General features: G+C 29.5%; 1 protein-coding gene across 3 annotated transcripts in view; it reads right to left on the bottom strand.

Annotated features, from left to right (window-relative positions):
• Nucleotides 1-27,363, bottom strand: part of LOC126838408 (potassium voltage-gated channel subfamily H member 8) — a 127,511-nt gene that overhangs the window by 33,708 nt on the left and 66,440 nt on the right. For all 3 annotated transcript variants that reach the window (XM_050572801.1, XM_050572803.1, XM_050572802.1), the window contains exons 4-5: nucleotides 17,791-17,928; nucleotides 7,915-8,045 (exon numbers count right to left, since the gene is read on the bottom strand). In XM_050572801.1, the coding sequence (XP_050428758.1) occupies nucleotides 7,915-8,045; nucleotides 17,791-17,928 (269 nt within the window). The remainder of the gene's footprint in view (nucleotides 1-7,914; nucleotides 8,046-17,790; nucleotides 17,929-27,363) is intronic.

Below are 27,363 nucleotides of genomic sequence, written 5' to 3'. Positions count from 1 at the left end.
AGTGACATTTTATCAAACTCAAAGTTTACATCTATATGGCGTTTTCGTTTGTGAGTTAGGTGTTTTGCTAGCAAATGATGATTCATATATATTTACCGCCAAATAAAATGGACAATTTGTAGTTTAGCTGTAGACTTGACTCAGATTTTGTAAAAATGTCACTTATACCCTTTGTATTCTAGGCGCCTCATATGTTAAAAATTGTTAATACTGTGGTGCTCGAATAAAATATGAACATTTTCCTGAAGCAACTTTATAGACCAGAAATCGTACCTGAAAGGTATTATAACAGCCCAAAAATTAAAAAATTCAGCACTTCCTTTTTAAAATTAAATAGCCAAACAAATAACATATTTTTTAAATTAAAACACGGTGCTCTATAACTTTTTTGAAATTACTCGAATTAGTTCCAAATTTGTATTAGACATAATACTACCGATAAACGTTGACAAATCAAAATAATATCATATCACTTTTTCTTTATTATGCTTTACTAGGTGAAGTTTTAAGGCTTGAGATTTGAAAATAAGCCCTAACGTTCGATTTAAATTCGGACATAACGTATAAAATTATCTCAAAAATCTGTAGTCAACAATTTTTGTACTTAGGATAACACAAACAAAAAGAGAAAATTAAACATTGACCGTAGTCAATGTTTAGGTTTTTTATGTCTGCTTATACATTTAGCAGAAGACTAATAATGTTTTTTTTAAACAAATAACACATAAAAAACAATATTGTTTTTTTAGCCTACAGCGTTGTGTTGTATATATTATATTGTTGTCATATTATGCTTGTTTGACTGTTGTATTATATCACTTGTTGAGTGAGCATCAGAGGAAATGAAATACGCACCAGCTGGGTCAAAAGTTAGATGTCTAAATGAATAAGGCTACGGTTTATCCTTTGCATTCGGAATATTGTTAACAGCAAATTCAAAGATTAACCACGTAGGAAATGAAACAATCATAAACGACATGCATTGTAGGCTTACCTAGATACGTTCCGTTTCTCAGAAAACCATTAAACTACAATTTTTCGTTTTATAGTTTTACGCACCTCATTTTGTGTAGATAGTGTTTCTGAGGTATAACTATTGCAATGGAACAAGGTCTGTATGACTTAATAGAAAACAAACACTGAAAACTGGAAATTGATGGCATGAAAACCGAGCGGCAGGTTGGCTGAGTTTAATAGACTACTAGAACAACACAAATACAAGGTAAAAGAAAATTCCATTCTGTTACAAAAATAAAAATCAGGAGAATCATTTTTAATTTACACTTATCAGCAGAATATCACGAACCTTGTATGTGACTGTCAAAGAGCTGGCCAAAAAACCATTCGGGGACTAATTATCATTATAATTAAAAATTGTTATTTATATAACAATGGCATTTAAATATATATCTCTTGGGAATATAGTATACACTTATAGTGAAAACACTATACGGTGAACACAATATAAAGCCGAATTTAAATTCGTTTAACCTCTCGCGGGATTTCGGTAAACATTCGAACGCCAAATTTACATTTTATAGTATTCAAATATGTCCGTGCAATCGAGTTGGCGATAAAAAAAACATTCTACAATCGATCAAACTTTTTTTTGAAAATAAATTACTTGAAAGGCAAATATAAAAAGTAATTTGACTGTTTAAAATAATTGTTAAAGGCGTTTTTACTTTTTCCATTCAATTTGTATTTCTCTATTTAATCTGACCGTTGATATGATAAACAGGATTCTTGGTAACGCGTTGGAGTTATACGAAAACCAAGTACCTACCTTTAAAAAAAAGTATTTTGATAGTTAAGCAGAACGAATCAAAATCCATACACAATCGACCTCTTCAAATGTTCGCCACTTCAATATCCTTATTGATTTTCTACTTACTTTATTTAGTCAATAAAGTTTACGCTCGTTGTTCATTTTACTATTTTTCTGTTGCTGATAACTTTTAAAAACACCATACTAACTGCGAAACACATACTATTTACCTAGTAATCCGAAATAATTAGTTGATCATAAATGGTGTACTTTTAATTTACGACTCACATGAACGACTCATATGAAGAGGGTACCTCTTGTCTTACTTATAGTGAGCTCCTACTACTGTCTATTAATACAGTAAAATTATAATATTACTCGACAATTGATGACTGTTGTAACAAACAATATCAAAATGAACGATAGTAAACGCAATTTATATTTTTATTACATAATGGTGCTTTTGGAAGATGAAAATTCCTTTTAGACCGTAACGAATCTTTTTGGTGTTTCAAAAGTACGAGCATTTTTTGTCTTTTTAACTTTTTGCTTCGTCGAAATAGATGGTTCGACATTACCCAAACACGATCGAATTTGTCATCGTAAAGTAAATCGGTATCTGTAAGGTATACAGATGTAAGAAGCTAGAAGTTACGCCGAGAACTTACAGAATTGGAAAACACAAAACTTGGAAATTTAATGTAGTCACGCATCAACTGCACTTAACGTATTCTTCTAAGTTGCCATAAAATATGTTATAATAATATTTCAAAAAAAGTTTTTTTTTTTATTGTTAGGTATAAAATGTCGAATTAGATATTTCTTATATTTTGATCATCGCAATTGGCGCGTATCAACTGCAAAGTAATAATCTTAAGTTTTATACGAGTAGAAACTGACAAATACCAAATAAAAATGACTGTACATTTTATTCTGGCCAGAGTTAAGCACAGATTCAACGAGGGTTTTTTTCCGGGTGAAAATCTTTAAAACCCGTAGCTGAATATTCCAATAATGGTGTAGTACCTATTGGTCTAAAAACAGGCGAATTGTATTTTTACAGAGTTATTCTACCCTTCATAACTGTCCTTCGTGGTGTAAAAGTAATTTTTTTTGTTTAGCTAACAATAGTTTTGTTCTATTACAAATTTTTTGTACAATTAAATCTCTTTATTTAATTAACAAAATATTCATGAATACATAAGTATTTAATACGGTTAAAAAAAAAATTGTTTTTGTACCACTATAAGCTTTTAGCTTTTGATATTCTTTAAATAAAGACTAAAAACAGAAGTTATAAAACTATTATAGTATTCGTACTTTCAAAGTAATTTAATATTTTTATTCGAGACATAAATATTAAGAATCACAAAACTTCTTGGAATATCTAGAATTGTTTTTTTTCAAATAATAAGACTTAAAAGAATAACCTTAACAAGACGGTACTCGTAGCGGGTTATCATGTTAGAATATTCTGCACACGTGTCAGAATATATTTATCACATAAAAATTAAGTTGATTATTAATTTAATATCAAGTTCGAGACTTTTGAAATTATATTTTAGAAACTATTCAACGTTAATTTTAATGTGATTAAATGATCAACTACTTCACTATATTCGCGTGTATTATTTGGAGCTAACCTTTACAGCTATTTTCTATATTGTATAACGTCAAATGTATTGGTAAATCTATTGGGATTTCCCTTATAGTGAACAATAACGATAGAAAATCACGAATAAAACAGTATCATCTTACATATGGCCTTGTGAAGATTGAATAATACATAATGCAGCTGTTACGTGAAATCTCATCATAACAAAAACGACCAAAGCAGACATTATTCGAATTTCTAGAACTGAACTTGATCGTGACAGTGACGTTCCAGGTGAACATCGACATGATAAATGCCACTTCAAACCCGTCGGCAACAATAGTTTAGCGCCTTGGCCGTGTTTTGACATTTAAAACACAACTCTCAAAAAAAAAACAAAATAAACCTAGACAGTATGCTGTATACATAGTATAATATGGCGCACTTCCGAATTTGACAACTTAATTAATTAATTTTAGAAAATAATAATATGGACACAACTGCACCACGGTGTACGTCGGTTATGTGCGCAAAACTGTGATACAATAATTATCGACCATTATAAGCCCGGCGGATGTCCATTCAAACGCAGTGTCTAACTAAAAGTGAATCACACCGATGATTATAACGCAATTTGGATGTCTGCAGCTTAAGTTATTCATGTGATGTGTGTCGTCGTGTGTCGGTTTTCAGCGTATTGGAAAGCCTAATGCGCTCGATGAGATTATATGTGGAATTACCGCGTGTATTTATCTTGTACGTGTGTTCTCAAAGCGCTCGCGGTGACTCAATAACGGTTAATAGAAATGAGCACTATAGCTATACACCACGGTAATATACACAATCGTATACAAAATCATTGAATAAAATTCAAAGGGGCGATCAATAAGAGCGTACACATGTGTATGATACGGAGTGGATTATTTATCCGGAATTATTATTGTATTACGCGCTTTAATCACTAGGTTACCCATAATGTAGAAACTAGTAGACTCAATCGATACCCGGATACTAAGGGAGAGTGCCTTACGCCCGTTATGATTCGGGTACATATTCTAATGTTTATAATCAACGATAGTATCAATAAGGAAATTTTCATAAAATCTATAACACCTTGACTCTGCGGATCTCTGCTCTGTGGATGCATCTATTGTACAAGACCACACTGTCAAACAGGATATCGTACGTTTGAATACATTTTGTAATTTGTACTAAGAGTATTATACGGCAGATGCAGTGGACTTTCGTGCGAACGTAAAATGTCAGTGAAAACGAATCATCGCACGCAGAATTACAAGCCATTTTAATTTTAACGGCGACGTTATAACGCCAACATACACAACACATCTATTTAGATATCATAATCAAATCAAATATATATATATATATATATGTATGAGAGAGAGAGAGAGCTGAAGAAATGTGGGTACTCCTACTATATCGTATACAAAGATCCGCACAAAAGAGAATCAAAGAAATCCAAGCGTTACTGTTTATCTATATTATGTATCAAATATATACAGTGGCGGCTCGTGGTGATTTGACACAGGAGTGGGATAAAAAATTAGAAAACCATAACCCAAAATGATGTATAATCTATTTATTTGAGAAAAAAACGTATAAATATGAAATACTTTTAAAAACAATAGACTTCGGAAAATGTTCGGTAAACTTGTAATTTACACAATTTAAAATTTTTTCTAAATTATCTCGATTTTTAGAAACTTGCTCATTATGACGTTTAATCCCTAATTTATAACCACTATCACAATTTGACTTATTATGTCAATAGTTCCCAAAACTTTGAAATTTTCCTCATTTTGTTGATGTTTAAACGAATTTTCATGTTTATTAATTTTGCTAAAAGACGTATCAAATCTTTTACACCAGTCTTTACTCCGAGTTATCTCACCTCCAAAACAAACACAAGGGGAACAAAATAACGATACAGTAGTTTCAGAGCCACAAAGCAATTTAAACTTGTGATAAAGCCCAGTATTAAAATGACGAGTGTATTCATTTTGTCCTTTTTATGAAATATTAGTTGACGCTAACTTTTAAGTCGGTTTTGTTGGACTGTGGACGGATCCTGACGTACGATGGCTCAAACGAAGCACAAACGCGAGATGAACATTTTTGTGCAAATTTTACAAAAAACGCCCTTAAATTACACTAGTAAGCTCGAAAGTTAGCTGGAGCAAATATAGGCATGTGTTATTCGTTGCGGGAGCGCAAAAAAAAGGGGGGAAAGGGATAGCGTAAAATATAAAATAGGTTTTTTTTTTTATTTATTTATGATTTGATTATTTTTAATTTATTTATTCATCTCTGATGAGACGTTACGTGTAAGACACGTGCCAACATTAAATAATCCTCAATCCCGTTTAGGTTATGTACTTCTACCCAGTTCAGGCAGCTCAGACTCTTATTTAATGGAACAATATTACCATTAGAGCTGACTTAGACCCCTCACTATGCTGGCTTATATAAAAAAATGTACATATTTTATAAAAAAAAAAATAAGTATACACGACACACTGTAAATAGCAAAATACTTTCTTTTTTTTTTTTAAACTTAAGAAGTGATTTAGAAAAAGAATAAAATTCGCAAAATCTAAAACCATATTAGGATTTAACGAGACAGAGATTACAGTGTTATGAAATTCGTGAGAATATTATAGGACATACGATTTCATAACGCATATTTACTTTTATACTTATAGTGAATAAAATGAAGTCAGTACCTATGACAAAACAACTTGCTTCCTACTTTTTTAATATCAGAAAAATATTCCACTTACATCATTTTGTGTTTTCTCTTTTCGAAACTTTCTTATTAATATCATTCAATATTTCTCCAAATAAAATGTATAGTTATTTTCTCAACTCTTACACACATTCTTATATGACCTCACCAATGAATAAAAATACTAACATGAGAAGCGCTCAAACAAAACTATTTAACTTTATCTGACTTTATATAAGATTATTTTAATAAACTAGAATACAGAGCTGAGAGAACGCCTTCAATATTTGAACTAGACTAGTTTTAATGTAATATATTAAAATAAATAAACAAACAAATAAACGCTAAACGTAAAAAAATTCAATTTATACAAATTATTTTAATTCATTTGCAATTGACTTTTTATCGTTAGTTGATTTATTTCATTTATTTTGAAGAGAGTTAAAATATACCAAAAATTATGTCAACCGAGGGAATGGCTCACGCTAACGCTGGTTTGGTTTGTTAAATTATTATAATTTTTTTAAATTCAGAAATTACCAAAACACAGTTCTTTGAAATTATGTTCACAGAATTGAGCTACTTAAAAAAAATATTTATTTACAACGGTTTTAGTGCGTTGTCGTTGCGTTTTATGAAGTGGAAATATAATACTCGGCGGAAAATTAAGGTTCCTACCTAATTCGATAAATTATACTTTGTACACTTGAAAAAACTTTCCGGTATACACGAATACAATTATTTCAAAATACAAAGTTCGACTCTGAACTGGATGTAAAGTAAAAAATCCAACGCAATTAAGTTATTATTATTTTTTTTTTTTGCATGATTTATAAGCTGCATTATATATTTATGAATTTTATGTTATAAAGCGTACAATATAATAAAAACGAAATTTAAATAATAAAAAACATGTATATAACTTTATGGTATATAACCATAAGGTGAAGGCGAAGTTTACCAACGTCGATGGTTTGATTCAGTAAACTTAATACAAAGTTTTTTCGTTTTAATGCTGACTAAGAAAACTAAAAATATTCTTATGTTTAATACTTCGCCATGAAATGTTTTTACGAAGCTTTAATTCATATATATTAGTTTGATGGAAGACATAGGCGAGTTGCTCCTGTTGTTTATTCGCGGCTTTTTCTGATAAATTAGAAAACGTTAATAGTCTTAACCAATGAATACACCTGACCTAGATTTCTAGTTTGAAAATAATTTATAATTAAAGCTTATGTTCGGTTTCTAACAGAGCTCACCTCTAGTTTTGAATGAGTCGATACTTTAAATGGCTTTCCGGAAGTTTTTTGATAATTTTCTTTGGTAATAAAATATCTTTGCGCTGCGAACTACCGAAGAAAATTATCAAAAAACTTCCGGAAAGTCATTTAAAGTATCGTCTCATTCAAAACTAGAGGTGAGCTTTGTCAGAAACCGAACATAAGCTTTAAATAGAAATTATTTTCAAACTCGGATCTAGGTCAGGTGGTGTATTCATTGATTAAGGCTATTAACGTTTCTAATTTATCAGAAAAACTATCAAAGCCGCGATTACACAATAGGAGCAGCTCGCCTATATCTTCCGTCAAAGTCACAGTATGGCGATTTAAAGTTTAAACTATTGTAGACCTGTTTCTTTAGAACAACAGAACCTTTGGAAATTGTAGAGACTTTCATACAATAGAGATAAAATACTGTCAAGAAAATGATGTATTATGATAATCAAAAGCAACACAACACGCCACGTACGGATTCTGTCTTAATTTTCTAATGATGTTTAATACAAATAAAATATGAGCTCACGTTGTTTAATTTAAGCTTGGGTTTTGGTTTATCACTCTTATAGTGACCCGACAACTGGTAAAGTACAGCTCTGCTTCTTCGTCTTCCGTATGCATTGCTGGTAGGTTCTGGTTCTTCGGGTTCGGCTTCCTCTTTAATAACAAAAAGAAAATGAATATATATTAAAATGTATAGTAGCTCAAGACAACAAGACCATATAATTGTGATAATATTTTGTAATTTTACACAAAATACAATAAGTAGAAATTATTTATATAAAAACAAAGTTTCCGTAATAAAGCTTAAGAAACATATTTTTAATGTCTCATCGCGAGTAATTTAAAGTTGTGACATATTTTTTGACAGATGACAACATACTCTGATAGACAATGATGAATCGGTTTTGTGGAATTGCCTTTAGTAAAAGTTCTGTTTAAAATGGACAATATAAATAAAATGTCTCTAAAATACCATTATTTTTGGATTCAGATAAAGTTGTGTAGTTTTAGTACTGCGGCAGTGGGTATAAATTGGAGACAGAAATATCTGTATTAGAAAAAACCTGAATTATTAAATTCCAATTTGATTTTTTATTCTTTACTAAGTTAAATAATTAAATATTTATCATTTATTGTTTGAGGTTTTAAATATTTATGCATCTATATAATATTTGGTATAACGAGGTATTAACTAGTTCATTTACTTATTAGTTAGTTTATCAACTAATAACAGTATTGTATTTAAAATTGGCAATGTCATCATCTTAATTACATACTTTGCCTACTTTTTGCCTGTACTTTACCTATCTAAACACATTAAATACACTAACTTAACCTTACCTAGTACTTTAACCTTATATATATACAGGGTGAGCCAAAAGTCATATGTTTAAATTTGAATGACGTGAAAAAATCATAACATGACTCAGTATACTTAAGTGTATAAATAACACCGTATACAAATGTCTGATCAATTCGCAACGCTTTTTCTTATAAAGGTAAACAATTATTATTGAAATGAACTCAATTTCTTATGCTAAAATAAAAAAAAACATTGAATGTAATTTAGGACGAATAAGCTAATTAGACGCTATTTAAATGTTAACATTTATACTGATATTTGATACAAACCAAATAATATGTGTATAATGTATTTTAGTTTATATCTCAACACAATCAAATATAAAATGGTTCTTTTTTAGTTATCTTTTACAATAATTGTATGATATACGATCACAGTAAATAACTTATTATTCGTCTATTGAAAACAAACGATGAATAATGTATAAATACAAATGCCGTTATTGGACCATCGAGCAATTAACAGATAGCTCACGGAACTACACGGTTTAATTTATTTATAACCCATCAATAATTCATGTTCAACTAATACATTAATGTGATTTTCCGCTGGTTTGCCATGTTGTACGTTTATTCGAGTAATGTTATAATAATTATGAAATGTATTACTGGGTTAATATCGACATGAATGCACTATAAAAAGGTTATGCAGTCGTAAGTTTATTAAAAACGTAAACAATATCAGTACTTGAAAGAAATGAACAGTTAGTGGAAAAGGGATAATATTTCTCAACACCCAACTTTCGGAAAATTAAAGAAAACTGTTTATTTCTTTTATAATTTATAAATGAAGTTTCAACGGAATATTATCCCCTATACGCTCATAATACATTGAGTTTACCTTTCAGGTAAACTAAGCTAACTCAGTTTATTTTTCGTTTTTTTGAAATGTTATCCTTTTTCCACTCCGCTGTTCAAATGTGATTGAAAAAAACCGTTTTAAATCTTTAATACTATATTTAAAGAGGTTTTTGATTAAAACATTTAGTAAGGTAGGTAATAGATAGATTTGCGATTTAGAAGTAAGTACAATATTACATAGAACATACAATATTTTATGTTCCCTTAAATCTCTGTTATAACATATTTTTTATTTAAAAAAAAAACCCATGTGGACAATAATTATTAGTTTAAAATGAATAATAATGGCAGAAAAAACAGGCAAATTTTAGAACTATGTTCTTTAAATAGCTTTTTAGCATTACCACGTCAACTTTTAGTCTCGAAATTTCACATTAAGCCTCATAAAAATATAGAGAAAAAAATGGCTAAAAAAAAAAATTCTTATCATGCTTTTAAAAATAATACTTTTGGCCGCCTAAATTGGCGTTTCAGACCACTGTGCGACGCACCACTGATCAAACTATTTTGAAACCTAGAGAGAGGAGAGGTGTTTTGACGTTTATAATTTTTAAAATACAAATAACTTCAAAGACAATTTTTTTTTTGTAGACAATATTACTTTTTTCTGCAAATAATGGGTACGTTATTCGTAATATTGTATCAGCTGCAGTGGTGTGGTATATAAGTAGAGAAAAAAAACATTCCTTGTGTATAGCGTATACGGGTACTCAGCAAGTTGGTCTGATTGTCAACAATTATTGTTTTTTAGCATAAACTACTTAATAATCGTATAGTATATATTACATAAAATTGTGTCGTCACATCGGTTGTCTGTTAAGGGCTCTCAATAGATAATACGGTTTTCTTTGTGCGGATTATGCGTACACGAGCACATCATTTATTAGTTCTATCCGTATTTGGATACATCCGTGACTAGCGTATTAATTATGCAAAGTGACAATGTGAACTAATTTGAAAATAACTGAAGGAGAACCATAAATCGTGTTTTTTGTAATCTTTTAATTATGAAATATAACAATGAAAACATTCAACAAGAAAACCACGTCAGCGAAGCAATGACCTACCTACGAGAAAATGTTCAATGGCAAGTTTGAAATTAGGTTAATTTGTTCTAAAAATAATGCGGATAACTTGTGACGTCAGCTGTCAGACAGAGTAAGAAGCAACGTGTGGCACATGTATAAAAGGTTTGCAATAGATTTGTCTACGAAATCCATTTATTATTTAAGCTGCTTTTGTATTCCTGGTTAAATCCATTATTCCGTCAGTTTCAATCCGGTAATAATTTAAAATTTATGACATCCGTTCCGTTAAAAAAAAAAATAAATCCATGGTGCATTTGATTATTTCAATTATTTTATTAGACACACTTCAAATACCACTTAATATGTTCTCTATTATGGCGGAATACCATCCAATAATAAATCTAAGCTCCCGCACGGATAACGTGTGTTAAGGACTTATGCATTTACTCGTAGTCTGAATCATATTGTTTTTGTATAGTGGTGTAGACTTTCGAACTGTTACAAATAGTAGCTATGGTTGGCAATTTACCAGAGCAGCAACTGTTTTTGATCGGATAAACCTTTGAAAACGATTTCATGTATAGAAACACTGTCGGAACCAGGAACTAGATTCTAAAGAAACAAGAAAAACAATTTCGTTTACACAAATGTGAACAGTAATTCATACATAAATCGTCGCGTGTGAAATTACAAAATATATTATTTTTGTTTCCAATAAAATAAAGATTCAGAAAATATGTAGACATTTTTTACAGAAGATACAAGCGAAATCAACGATTTGCAAAGTCATCCGATATAGTAACATAAAACTATTGCTATAAGCCTCTTACGAAAACAAATGTACACGATTAGGTAAATAAGGGTAAAAAATCGGCTACTGTTTAATTGTAGGAGATTCTCTCAGTACTAACTTTTGTTGCGTATTTCCTAATATATTAGTAATTTACTTTAACAGTACAGAAAGAACTTTTTATTATCTTTATAATAAAAAAAAAAACGTTACAAATTAGATCAATAACAAAAATTAAATTGTGATTTTTATTTTTACATGATTAGGCTAACAAAGCTTGATGTTTATTGAAATAAGTACAGCGCTTTTGAAAAACTTGGATACGCACCAACAAAAAGTATTGACACGTGGTAGCTGTGAGATAACCGACAATACGTTCATTTTTTGGATGTAACCCATTACTAGTCCTTTTTTTTTAAATAAGTCTTACAATATATATCCCAACATTATTTGTATGGTAATTATTTTTACCAAAAACAGTTTAAAAAAAACATACTCAAAGTTATGGTTATCAAATAGTTAACTACTGTATGAATAATGATATCTTTTACGGTTGTGTAGAACAAAATGTATAAAAGCCATAAAAATAATTTTATGTTTTAGTCAAGAAATGTAATAACCGAATGAAAGAAGCAAGTTATAGTAATTATTTTCTTAAGAATGCGATTAAATTTGAAAAATGGCTTACTTAAAATAGACTTTATACAAACGAGATACCGGCTGTTCAATAAAACAAATAAACGAGAAAACGAACAAATATTTTTGGACATTTTAATGGATTTATCTACTCGGATAAACTGTAGTATAAAAGTTAATATAATATATAGGTAACCGAAAAGTTGCATGTAAATTCATACGTTTTGTATAACAGCCAAATAATTGAAACACATGAATCATTTACATAAACGCATTATCTTGAGAATGTCAAATCCTAAAAATAAAAAAAAGCATTTTGTACTATAGATAATCAAATTCGAAATATCCATATAGTACCAAAAGTCATTCGATTAAGCAGATAACGTTATTACTTAAATGGAAATTTGTAATTGGATAGAATTCTAATTTGTGTTGGATGCGTTTGCCTTCGTTTTTGCGCATCAATTAACTGTATTAAATTATCGATAATTTATGCAAAGGAAACTTTTCTCCGGTGAACTTCGGTTTTATTGACGCTTTACTTGAGTTAACGTTTCTACAGTGTAAACTACGTTAACACGTCGTGAATCAGTTTTTGAAGTATGGATTTTACCGTCTCTTTTCAAGCTCTGCAAACATTCGCAAATTGATTTTGCTTATTTAACAATCAACACTATAGTATAGAATACAATACCGAATTTGTATCATGAGCTCTAAATATATATATATATATATATATATATATATATATATAGTAGTATATTGTTTAAAAGGTATAGATTATCTTTATTATTAAACATATTTTTCTACTTTGTTCCGTGTAAAAGAATTTTAAATAAAAAAATATATTCAATTAGCACTACAAAGATAACTTATTAAAAATAAAAATCTAAGAGATTTAAGTATTCCAAAAGAATGTAGACACCGAAATCCAGCTTTAAAACGAATACTAATAAGCAATTATTATTATATTATTTTCATTCTCGCTATTTTATATTTGCACATTATTATACACATGATGATTATTACTTACATATTTAGTTAAACAATTTTCATTGTACAATTATTTGTTGTATTCTCAACATTGTGTGGTAAATATTGTCCAGAGATTATCGTACAAAATAATATATTTTGCACTATAGGGAAATGTTTTGACATTAAAGGGTAATAATTCAAGTTGGGTTTAAGCAATACCACCACCTCCACAAATCGAAATAATAATGAAATATTATTCACACGTGAGACGCCATGGATGATAAAGCACTGTATGTATTCCCTAAGTGGCATATTGCTGAAAGTTCTCAATAGTTGTATTCAAACTTTTGTACAGGTCTCCAAATTAAATTTGTATTGAGAAATTAATCACGTGGTTTTATATCCATACAGCTACTTCTACTTGTTCGAGTTGAACATCATCTTATTCTGGCAGCAGTTAAATACAGTGCAGTGTCTGACTTTGTAAGATAACAGCAACGTTGTTCATTGCACGAACTCACTAAAGTCCTATCGCGGCGATCCGTTTGCAACTCGGATTTTTCAATACTTTAATACGGGTTAGGTTACGAAATTTGATGAACAACTAATTTAGATCAAGCAAAAATATAAATTTGCAATATTTAAATTCGATCACACCTAAATGGGAACAAACTCTGAATAGTAAATAGTAGTGAGACTCTAAATAGTAAATAATAATTGAATTCTACATTTCACTTAAACTTTAATTGAAGCCTTGCTCCTTAAATAATAATAATAAGCGTAATTAATTTTAAGTTTTTTTTTTCCCATTGAAACGTTGTAAGTTGTGTCTTTTATTTTAATACATTTTAATTAATAGTACATCTAAGTTAAAACGCGTTACTAATACAATATTTGTTTAAAAATCTTTGCACATCATTCATGACAATTTATTGTGCCGAGTTTGTTCGAGTTTAGAAACGTCTAAAAAACATTTTAAAACATAACAATATAATTCGGTAATAGTAACTTGGAATTTATGTAAAGAAACTATTGTCCATGTACTCACTTCAACTGTATAATATATTATACTCAACTGACCTATCCATTTTTTACAGGTGCGAACTCCGTTTTATGTCCAAACGGTTTATCGTACAAATTTGAAATTGTGCAATTGGGTCACTTTTATATATTCCACATACTCTCCGGTGCCCAATAAAACATATCGAACCTGAGTTACGACACATATAAGTACATACCTAACGGATACTCTGTCAATGCGCATAACAAACATTATCTATTTTTAATTAATTCCACTAACTCTACAAAGTAAATTACTCAACATTTTAAAATTTACACCATCAATGTTATTTTTATTTAAAAAAAATATTATTAAGAGCTGAAAAATTATAGTTTGGCACTATAGTCTATATAATATCACAATTAAACACCTCCACAGTTATGATACTATCATATTACTTTAACTTAAGATAAGTAAATAAAAAATATTACCCCAAAGTGTAATTATTATTTACTAGGCGAAATAATGTATATCATAGGTTTAGTGACACAAAATAATTACAAAAACTACTAACTGTTAACCTGACAATTCTATATCCCTGTAAAAATATTCTCGCCAAGCGAATAATTACATTATTGGGTAATATTTTCGGCTTACTAAACTTGGCCTAATACAATATGACATAACAACTTTATAGTGATAAGAATATATTTTTTTTACTTAGCCATTTTTTATACGAAACAAAGTAGAGGGTTCTTGTTGTGATACGCTTATTTATGAAACACTAGATTACTTCAAAATAATTTTGACTACCTATTTATTTTAATAAGACTGGTAAACAAATACACTTAGTGAACTTAATAATATTCAATTTAATATACTTCGATAATTTTTTTATAAAAGGCAGTATAATAAACTAGGTTCCAGAATACAATATACATACCCTTATTAAAACTCGTTGACAAAATATAAAATATCCATTATCGTTAACAATTTGATAATACATTAGACAGTGTACAATGTTTCCATTATATTCATATTTTAGATTGTTCCAGTTAACAATTTTACGGTAAAAGGTTTTTGGGTTTTTCATGATTACCCTTGCCCTTGTTAAACAACAAACCACCTATTAAAAAAAAACCGTTATTAGCTTCGCAGGGTTTTTAGTAAATTAAAAAAAATATCTAATTTCTCAATACATTATATACATACTTTAGTCGATTATAATCTCTAAATTATTATTGTATTAATGTATAAAAATAACTCAAGACAAGAACACTTAAAAAATTCCTTTCCTCGTAATTCAATTTTAACTTGTTCATTATTGACGAGGAACTTATGACCCTATGCATCTTTAATGGAACCTTTAACTAACGAGACTAAAAAATTTATCTTCAAAAATAGTATTTTAAAATCAGTAAGACTACTTAACCGGATCATTAAGAATATAATAATTATATTAAAGGTATTTAATTAAGGTACTTATTCTCAGAACAAAAGGACAAAATTTCTTACCTAAGGCAAATATTTACCAACAAACTAATTTTCCGTTAACACACTTAGGGAGGTTCAATGTTCATTAATCAAAAAGTTTAAAGTTAACAGTTGAAAAAGTGTCACGTCAAAGAATTTATTATGAAAATGGGGTTTGAAGGTATGTCATTATTACGCGTGAAGACTCAAGTGCTAACCACTGCACCATCATAAATAAATGTATATATAAGCTATGATTTATAACTATAATAATAGAATGATTGATACACGATTATAATACTATAAGCTATTTTATACACAAGTGCAATAGGGAAAATATCGAGTAAATTGAAAAAAAAAGCTGTACATAATCCAAAAAGATATTATCAAACATTTTACTGTAATTAATTTATTATGATAATTGATAAGCATAAATTATGAGTACTACACTCAAAAATGCATTTTGAAAGCCAACATTTTATATTTTTAACGTTTATAATAAATGCTTAAAAGTTAAAAAAAACTTCGAAATAAAACTGATAATGTTTGTGTTAATTTTAATTCATATTATTTTCTTTATTAGTACCTGTAATTATAGCATACACTATTAACATTATAGAATAATTAATAAGCTGCATGAGTTTAAATAGGCAATTTCAACAATAATAACCTAGTGGTCTTCTCTAATCTCAATTAATTTACTGTACTATTTTTAATTATAACTTACTAACTAACCAATTATTAATAAATCGATAAATCACAAATAAAAATACAAATTATAAAACAACAACAAATGAATATCTATTAAGGGTTATTCATAGTTAAAATTCTCTTTTAAAATCCAAAATTACAAACAAAACAAAAACAAATAGAAAAATTGTCTACAAAAAAATATATATCAAATTTTAATATTAAATTTTGTCATAGTTTTATTGAATTTTAGTTTTTTAATACATTTATTTGTAGATATCTTGAATTTAGATACTATTGTACTTAGTAACTAAAAGACTTAAAATAAGACGCTTATTATACACCTAGTTAAAACAATAGTGTTTGTGAAAATTCGAAGTTATCTAAACCTATCATCACCTTTTATGTTTGTTATAAGCATATGTGGTAGGCTAAACATATCAACAAACCCCACTACAATATGATATAAACGATTAGAAATCTTAGAAATTAATTAAAATTATCTTAGATTGAGAAAAAATACGAGAAAACTAGTAGTGTATAAATAAGACATTTTAATAATTAGGAAATTCAATCAACCATAAAAAAAATAATAATATTATTTTGGTAAAATCACATTTATAACCTAAATATTAATGATACTTTTTTATTGAAAGGATTCTTTTCAATAAGAACGCCTTCGTTCAACGTACCATTGTGTCTCGGTAAAAATATATATATATATTTTTTTTAAATGACCCTAGTAAATGTATTTTAGTCCTTAACAATCTCAGTCTAAAGCGAAGCATAATAATTTGTTATTCACATTGATGATTCTTATACAATAATACATCATTGTATCAATCGAGTTATTATTATTATATGAGTTTTACCTACTGGGTCACTAAGTTTTGTTAAAACATACTTATGAATCCAATAGAATTTTGTTAATTAAAATGATGCTCTAGTGGTGTGTTATTAATGATAATTGGTTTTGCCTACAGTTGTAGTTTCTATGGTTACCGCGATTAAGTAAACTTTTTGATAATAAAAAATTAAGAAAGAAATTAATAAGTAATTAAAGTTGGTAATTATTTTATTTTAATGATATTATCTGTGCACAAGCTCGACCTTGATTATACATAATTGATTTTTAAACTCATCCGTACATTTTAGCTTATTTTAATAATCCATGCATTATACTTGATTTTCTGCATTCATATTTTGTTTTTCAAGACTTTTTATCGCTATATAAAATACAATGTATAAGTAATCTACAATCAATAATACCCTTTATTTTATTATGAAATCTGTTTATTATAAAAAAAAAAAAAAAAAGGACATCGGAGTTAGTTCTAAAAACTATTATTATTCACCAAGTTCGGCAAGTGACTTAAATAATTTTCTCTACAGAAAAAATACTTGAATAATTTAGGTACTCTATAGTTTGTCGCAAGAAATAGCATTGCTGGTAAAAAGTCAATGTGAAAATTGACATATTATCTACCTTTGTTATCTTAGCACTACACTATTTATGGAGAAACCTCGAGGGATTTTTTATTGTAAACACTAAACTCCGGGACTATTTATTGATGTTGATTTTACCTGGGTCGTAGTCCATGCCCACGTGCATTTCCGCCATTTTCGTATGAGTGATGTCTTTATGCGAGGCCAAGAACAAGACCACTTCTCTTTTTTCATTTTTGATCGGCACAATGTCCAGCAAACACCAAAACGGAGATCCTAAACAAAGAATAACGAACAATGAATTATTTTTTTGGACAGAAACCGTTCGGTTAAATGATCACGAACGGAAATGTACAAATAACCCGTATAAGTGATAAAGCGATGAGTAAAAATAAACCCGTCCCATTCCTAAATATTTATTTTTGCTCCTGTCCAATTGACCCGTTCAGTTTTTTTGTGACCACTACACAATTCAATAGCACTAAAACACACAATCCGCCACACCAAATGTTAGTCTGATCAGACGAATAATGCCTTAGATGTAAACAATTCGTTTCTGTCGATGAAAATAGTGTTGTGTTTATTTTACTGTTTTTTTTTTTTGTATTTGGAGGGTTTTAGATATTGTTTTTTTTTTTGGCTGTCCTTGTTATTTACATAATACATATATTTGATGTTTTTATAGAATTATTTAATTTGATATTGGCAATTAATAATTTTACGTTTGTTAAAAGACAGAGATATTCTTTATTTAAGCGAATAATTAAATTACACTATATCCAAATGACTTATTATTAGTTTGACCTTCAGACTTTTTCACGCAGAATCCTTCTGAATATAGACAAATAATATAGTCACATAATATAACTGAAGCGACCAAATAAGTTCTACTGTAACAAAAATATAATCTAGGATTACCAATTCTGTCTTTATATATCGCCGCCCCGGTAGAACAATGAGGCAATTGCAAAATTAGGTATACATGGATTAAATGCTTCAATGTGTTTAAGGTAGAAGCACGATTTAGAGAAGATATCTTCTGTTCTGGACTGTCAGAGGGCAGTTGCATCGTCGTGGAAATATCAGTTATTTATTAGATAAATCCGGTGCAACATCGCAACATTGTATCAGTAATTATTGCAGTTGCGTCATTGTTCTACCGGGGCGGCGATATCATGTCATGAGTTTTAGTTTCTTTGAAAACCATAATAAAAAAAAAGAAATACCAAATGTTTTGTAAAAATAAAACTCAATTACTCGTATAGGTATCATAGGGGCTTTTAACAAACTTTTTTCCCGTAATAAGGTTTACTTTAAATTTTCAAAATAAATAAGCAATCACTTTCAATGATAAATTAGGAACAGATACTTCACAGATGTAACCTTTCTAACGAAGACGTTATTTAAAGGAAATGTTTCTTTTACCGTAAAACTGCAACGGCTTTAACTGTTTACTTTAGTTTTGATTACATTATAAAAACCGTTTCGAATGTTTACAACAATCTTTCAAACGTATATTTGTTTGTAAAATAAATATTAATACTTATACAACCAAACAAGACTAGACTAAAAAAAAACGTTTTTAGGGAAATTTTGATTTGCTGTAAATTATTTTTGAAAAAATAAATTTGGCTTTAATTGAGGTTTTTACTTAGTACACGTCAACCCATTTGACAATGGTGTAGTAATCTGATACCGACTAATTTCCTACGGTTTTGCTAACAAAATTTCTACATTGACAAACATTGGTAAACAATAAACCGATTTCTATAACAATAAATAACAGTTTAACTGTACAAAAAAGAAACAAAAAGTATTCTATTTTTATTAATGGATAACATAAAAAACTTAGTGCACGTCGATGAGGAAATTGTTTAACGAATCTAATATATTAATTTCTGGTTTCATGTATTTATTTTTTCCATTATAAAATAATAATTACAATGAAGGGCAAAAGTATTTATGTATAAATAATAAGAAATATAATAAAAATTCAAATTACATTATTAAAAAAAAATGTGACATTCAGCCCATGCAAATAATAATATGGTGCAATCAAGCAGACGATTTTTATTGATCTAATGTAGTTTTATCCACTAAGATTTTTGGCTTAACGTTTTTTTTTTCCATTTGATATAATAATAATAATTGAATACAATGGTTAAGTAGGTACATAAATACAAAATTAATGTTAGCAGCCTGTTTTTTTTTTAAACTAAGTCGACAAGAACAAAAAGAAAAAGTTCAATAAAAATAAAGTTTTCACTAAGCTAATAACAATTGTAGTGCGTGCATCATTTTATTAGGCGTGTAAAAAATATTATGTAAATTAAACATAGGTAATAGAAAAAAAGGCCAAAAAGAAAAACTATATTTTCAGTGTTTTTTGAGATAACATTGCCTTCGAGTTCCAACCAAAGCAAAGAGTTAAGTCGACCACGACAATATTGAAAATGCGGTATGTCACTTATCTGGGTGACATTTGATGTGGCCCGTCCAAAAGTTCTCCTACAGATAATCACTTACATTTCTGTCAACGATTTAATTTAAAAGCCATTGGATTCCAATAATCGAACCTCTGCGATTGACAACAACGAACCCCTGTTGCTTGCAAGGAATACGATACACATATAAAATGCGTTACGGAAAACAACATATTATTATATATTTTCCTTTGTATTATTTAAATACATCAACAAGGATGTTGTTAAGCTTCAACACTTTATGTATTAACAATAGGTTTGAAACTTAATGAAACCGGAAAAGTGGTACTCGTATTAATGTCGGTACAGATTTTCTACGCGATACACAATATTACGTTACCGTTATAAGGCATGTGTGCATTTATACATTTAGCTCCAATGCGGAGCTAAGAAGGTATTGTTTTTACAACGATATGTTTTTTTTTTTTTGTGTCTGGACCCACGAGTTATCTTATAAGCCGCTGAACCGATTTCTGTATGTAGTAAGTCTATAGATCACAAGTAGTACCCGAAAGGTACAGACATTTTAAAAGTTATCCCCATTTCATAAAATAGAAGTTAATGGAAGTTCTTGTTTTACAAAAAATGTATTTCAACATCATAGATTATTGTTGGATCTACCATGAGTCTAATTATTATTAGGCTCTACCTGAGTCTTGAAACATAAGAAAATAGCTTTAGAAAATAGACTATAATTTGAAACGATTTCACATACAGGACTATAAATTTGAATTTTACTTGTTTAAATAAAAATAGCAGAAGGGTGTACAGAGTGGCCACAGCGGGTCAAGTGGCCACGTCGTATATTTCTGTTATTAAGTTATCAGCTATTCAGTTCTTTTTCCATATTATGTTTATTATTATCATTATTATTGATTGATAAATCATAAATGATAATAAGATACGCCGTTGATGAGTGATAACAGAAAAACCATTTTGCGCCTAGCTGATGTAAGGTAACAGTTACGTTTAAAAAATGTAATTAATTATTTTATCCACTCAACTACTTTGATCTTTTTTTTTATTGGACAACGCATATTTGTGGATACAATAAAATCAACTTTTGTTGAATTTAACAGTTGCTAAATGATTTACCCAGTAGTTAAAATAATAACTATAAAATGGGGAAAGAACTAATTATTTTCCATTTACGTTCAAGTTATTATAAGTAGATTATTTTTTATTATTATTATAAAACGAATTTTGCAATGTTGACTACAAATACTTGTAATAATAATAATTATTATTTACATGTTTTATAGAAAAAGATTTGTATTTGTGTATGATTTTGTTGATTGAATTTATTAAAAGATTTGATGAAAAATATTGTGTTTTGATTCAGTTAAAATAGAAAAGTTACTTTAGGAAATAATACGACAATATGTTCTGGTTAAAAATAAAAATCATCTACTATTGGGCAAAGTGGACATAGCATGGCCAATTTACCCTATGTGGGTGGACAAAGTGGCCAGTTTCATATGTAATTAAAAAAAAATTAACTAAATTAGCTAAAATATAATTATAATTGCAAACAATGATGTCCAACAAGTCAAAGTATACATTCCCATAGTAAGTAGACGAAAAAAAATAAAAAATCTAAGTTTGAGTCGATAAATTCCCTTAAGGTGGCCGCTTTACCCACCTTTCCCCTACATTTATCTACATCAAATTAATTTAGCATTTAACTCAATACAGATTGGGTGGTTCAGGTTGTAGTTAAAGACGATTAAAACGGGTTTACTTTTAAGGTGTTGTTATGAATTCGGTTACAAAACGAGTGAGAAAAAATTCTCAGATAAAATATTCTCGTTACCGTTGTGGGGTTATATATTTATAGGTCATTACGGTTTTGCGGTCGTAATGACCGGAAGGATGGTTCTTATGCGACCGCAAATTGAAGCCACGACGACCGGTGAGACTTTATAATAGACCAGCCTGGTCTCCGATGTAGAATACTTTGCGCTCTCACATGGAATCGATTCCTTTTAAATGTAACTTCATTTGTTCGTCGCCTCATCATAATTATATGTGCGATTTAAACGCGCCATTGAACCTAACCGGATTACACGCGATAAACGGAAATTAATAGTCGTCTTTTGAGGTATTTTTGTATTGATCATACCCGGCTGTCGCATAGTCTTTAAATTAATATTATTCCCGGTCCTTTGTGTCTCAGACCGGACTTCGGTTAATCCCGAATCGCTCGGGCTGCGGATTAAATCCAGGATTGGGCAAACGGTTCGACCAACAATATCTGAGGTAACCCTTTTCAGCGACTCGTCCTAAAACGATGGCTACGTTTATCAGAAATTGTTTTATAATCGCCCCACGGTAAATATCATTATTGTGTGCCATAAAATTAAATGGAAAGCGCTCATATTATAACGCATAGAGTAAAAACGTTTACTCTAAACCGACCAATATTGCCAAAGATCCGTCAGTTAATTATTAAAAATCACTTCTTGATACTGTTCAGACGCTAATAGTGATTTAAATTTACATAATGCATTTCTCGTTTACTGTTTCTATAACACAGAACCGTTCCTCTTAATTCATAAATAATATAATAATTTTAATAATCATGCATGAATATTTTCTATGCATTAAACCAATATCAGACTCCCATCAAACCTTAACAAACATTTTAGACTAATCGATCGTATTTCCAAACCGATAAACGATAAATTATGTATTACGAGATGACCAAGGACTAATATAAATACACTAACAACGGATTAAAATATCCACAAAAATTATTTATACCAAAAGCTTCTAATATTTATGACCGCAAAAGACAAGAAACTATTAGTTCATCGAAAAATAAACCATCATAATTATAATTAACCATAACTAAATTTCACTAGATTTCGCAGATAACCAACTTTGTTTTAAAATATAATGACCAGTAAAAAAAAAAAAAACATCCATTGGGTTTACTAACAGAATACGCTATACCGAGGGGAGCTACAACTAAGAAGCTTGGAGTTTGTACAAACAAATTAAAGTCTTAAGTTTATTTATTCGAAAAGTATTTTTTTTTTAATTTACTAAAAAAATTGATTGTATAGTCGATGTGGAAGTGAAAAGGTATTGTTTTGTATTATATACAGTCAAAGTTTTTTAATGAACTCAAAAAAAAACTTGTATTTTAACCGACTGTTCTGTTTTCAAATACGGACAGATACATAAAAAAAATGTTTAAAAATCAAATCACAATTGCTTTTTGATACTTTTATAGAAAACTCCACGTCCATATAATTGAATCGCCAGCTCAATCCTTATTAACGTGACCGTAAATAAAATATTGATCGTTTTATTCGAGTGTCCACGGTAGTTGCTAGACGGGACACAAATATCGAATCAGTTGGAGTGAAAATTGAATAATAAAAGTTTGATATTTTTTAAAAAATTGGTTTAACGCTGACTATGGAAATGCACAATGGACAAAAGTTGTTGAATTTAACGATCTGACCCCCGTTTAACAATAGCCGGCGTATCTTTGTGTAACACTCTTCATCCGTCCTGTTGGGATTCGACTTAGAGGATAGCTGGACTCTCGTTAGCGAGGCTTAGTCGACCTTTGAAAATTTACACGCTTTGATATCAGAAATCTATTTTATCTGGAATACTATACTGCCTAGTCCTGTAGGACAAACAGGAAGGGTGTCAACACACGCCAGTTTAACGACAATTCGGGTTTGAGGGTTCACACGTACGACTGAATGTTTATACACAAATACATCCATACTGTTTTAGGACGACCGTGGCATACGCGATAACGAACCCTTATACTCGAACTCAAATACCCGTGTCCATCGCATTCAAATCGGTGAAAACCGTCATGAATGGCACCGAAGGACCAAAAGAAAAGAAATATACAACCTTCGCGTTGTGTACGTGCTACCAAGTTGATAGTTATAATATCTGCAAAGCAGTCAAAGTCACACATTTGATTAATTAATTTCTTGGCGTCGTCCCACACAGATTGGGTTGGCCACTCATTTATTCTAATTTATACATTTTTTTTTTTAACATATCGTTGTAAAACCATAACCTTCTGCGCTACAAAGCTGTAAACATGTGTGAAAACGCTTGGAAAATATTTCAATTGTGTATGGGTTTTTCAAAATTGATTTTGAATAAATAATCATTTTTTTTCTCTCTGAACAGATAACCCTTTATAATATAAGAAGTATAATGACGTAAAATTAAAAAAGTACACTTGTCCCTTTTATATTTGTGTAATATGATAATTATATGTTATAGTACGACTGCGACAAGGCAAAATTATACATCTAATTGCTTCTTCTTCGAACTACCTCTATTTTGGCTCTCCGCCAATGTTCTTTCCCTTTTTTTCTCGGTTGTATTATTTTGTACCCCTGTAAACATTAATCAAGCCTTTATATATCTGTTCCCTTTCATTTTATGAGCCTGTTTTAGCTCTTCGTCCAATCTTTTGTTCCTAGCCTATCTCGTATCTCCTTGTATTTCTTTACTTTTCATATTTTCTTTGTTATCTTGTAAACCGGTCACTCTTTCAAACGTATTTTTTGTTGCCATTTCCTTCATTGTGTTTTCTTTTTGATTATTTTATCTTTTGCACAAACTCATTTCACCATCGCGGCTCTTTTTTCGCCATAATACTGTATCTGTTTCTTCTTAAGACTTCTATTGAGACATGCTGCATCATGCTTGGTGCATTATGATGTTATATTATCGAAAATATGTTAGTATTGTTCAAAATTTAGCAACGAGGGTCTGTTGTTTGCAAATTTTGGTAAATTACCGGTCGATTTGCAAGGAGACTTTTTTACGTTTAGTTTTTAATTAGTTTTTCTACTGTGTTTCCACTTGACCACGGTACATAACTCTGCGCTTTTTACCAAAAGCCCTTTTTGTCGCTATTCGAGACCTACTATTCTATTAGCCATCGAACAATATGCTAATTTAATTAATTGAAATCCCGTTAAAACCTAAGCGTTTGTGGCGCTTGGTGCATGTTAATCAAACACACCAAGGTCTATATTATGAGAGAATGTCAATTACACAATGATAATGAACATTGGAATGTTTATCGTACGAGTTCCTCGTATGGGACGATACTATAATATTATAGGAGTGTTATTCAATACACAAAACATAATTTATCGATAAGTTTTATAAAATAGTTTGCTAAGTATGTAATGTTTCACAAGCAACAACCAAATACTAACTTTCATTACAAAACAGCAGACACCATAAATCAAGCCAAATTCAAGTTAGGTTTATGTGCTCAATTATTAATAACTTTTTAGTTTTTTGACACCACTGGCGTTATGTTTTAAATAACTTGATCACTTTAGGTGATGTGAATTTATTTCTGATTTTTAAAGACTTCGGTATAATATTTGATTTTAATTGAATAGCTCAAACAAATTAAAATAACTGTATGCACATAATGAAATTTATTATACAACAAAACTATCAATTACAATGTCAATATAAAATGTTTTTTTGTATATTCATTAAACGAACTTGTCTTTTAATCCAATACATCAACAACTTTTAAGCTTTTCATTGATCTCTTGTTAGCTTGTAAATATGGCCTCTTGATTTTGATTATTTCAAGACAAAACAAAGGGATTTAATTACTCAAAAGTAATTTTATGCAATAATTAAGTTTATTTTAATTCAATATACATATTTTGTATTCACATTGTTCATAGGAAAAATTATTATTTATCCGCTTGAAAGCACACGTTTGTTCTTAGTTCTTACACTCCAAATTTCTAAATTAAAATATTAGATGGTAATGGTTGTTGTCAATGCAACTCTTCATAATCAGTTTTTAAATGACCAAAAATACAGGTCTGGTACATACATGTATTTATAGAAAAAAGGGGCATACATTTTCCATGCATACAAATAATGTTCATTATTATGTTAATATGTATTATTATATCGACATCATAAACTTAGTTTTTTTAGCAATCGCCTATAAAATTGCTTGCAAAATAACTACCTCTCTATTTAGGTATTTGTTACAAAACTCTAATTTGTTATTAATAATCAGTAAATACATCGGTGAGGCTATATATCGTTATCGTCCTTCACGCAATGCCGGGCTGTGTTCTAATTAGAAAATTTAAATAACGTTTCAAAGGTTCTGGGAAATCTTCAAGCCGTAATAATTATTCATTAACAAGGTGTGATGATTTCTAAAAATATTATTTTTGGGAAGCATTTCGTGCTTCTAAAGTAAGAACATGGTTTTTTTAACAAAGTAGTTTTTTACATGGGAACTGAATATCATTTTTACTGTTATTGTTATTTTAGTTATTGATACAAATAGTAGGTATGAGATCTGGGATACGTCACAACTTTACAGAGCACTTGACGACTGACTATATATTGTCTGTTGTCGAGTGTCGAGTATTTCTAGCTAAGGATTTGGATTATAATTTTACATAAAATTGATAATAATTTCTTTTTAATTCATAATATTAAAACTATATTGTTCTTATATTTTAAAATAATGAGCGAAGTCGTCGTGTCATTTCTACTTCTATTTAAAACAAATTTACTAATATCTCAACAAAAAACTAAATTCGGATTCCAACAAAAGTTGGAATCCGATTTTGAAAATAGTACCGAAAAGCAAGCATTGTGCTAACCAAAAATATCATAATTCAGTAATATTCACTTGCATATTAGGTAGGAAATAATTACAACTATGAAAATATCATTTCAACAAAATACGGTAGAACTTTTCCAACGGTATATGTGTATGTATTCGTTGAAGACTTCGTAACATCGTTCAATTTTCATATCTTATAGATATACGCTTTTAAATAGTTTCTATTGCATTTATAGTATGTTTAACGTAAAATACAAAAAAAAAAAATCGAAGAAACATCTTTTAAACTAGTTAAATTAAACGTCAGTTCCACAACATTTATAAGTGATTTGAAGGGCTGGTAAATATATCTACGACACTATACATAGTTATTGGAATCTGGGTTGAGTGGTGAAAGAAATTCCAAAAATCCTATTGAATACCTTGTTATCTATAATGGATTCTAAGAGCTCGAATATACGTGCTTAGACTAGCTAGGGCGGTCTATTGAATAAATGTCACTGCCTATTGTTGGCAGGTAAACGATTTTTTACTTTCAATAGTAAGCACGTACGAATTCCAAAAAAAATGAGTTATGTTTAGTTGTCTTCTAAGTTAATAAAATCCCTC

Source organism: Adelges cooleyi, unplaced genomic scaffold, assembly GCF_023614345.1.
Source record: "Adelges cooleyi isolate 19-005CV unplaced genomic scaffold, UGA_ACOO_1.1 ACOO_flye_CR_arks_rails_tigmint_CR_PRNA_30, whole genome shotgun sequence".
In the NCBI taxonomy this organism is placed as follows: Eukaryota; Metazoa; Arthropoda; class Insecta; order Hemiptera; family Adelgidae; genus Adelges; species Adelges cooleyi.
This window is presented reverse-complemented; position numbering and strand designations above follow the sequence as displayed.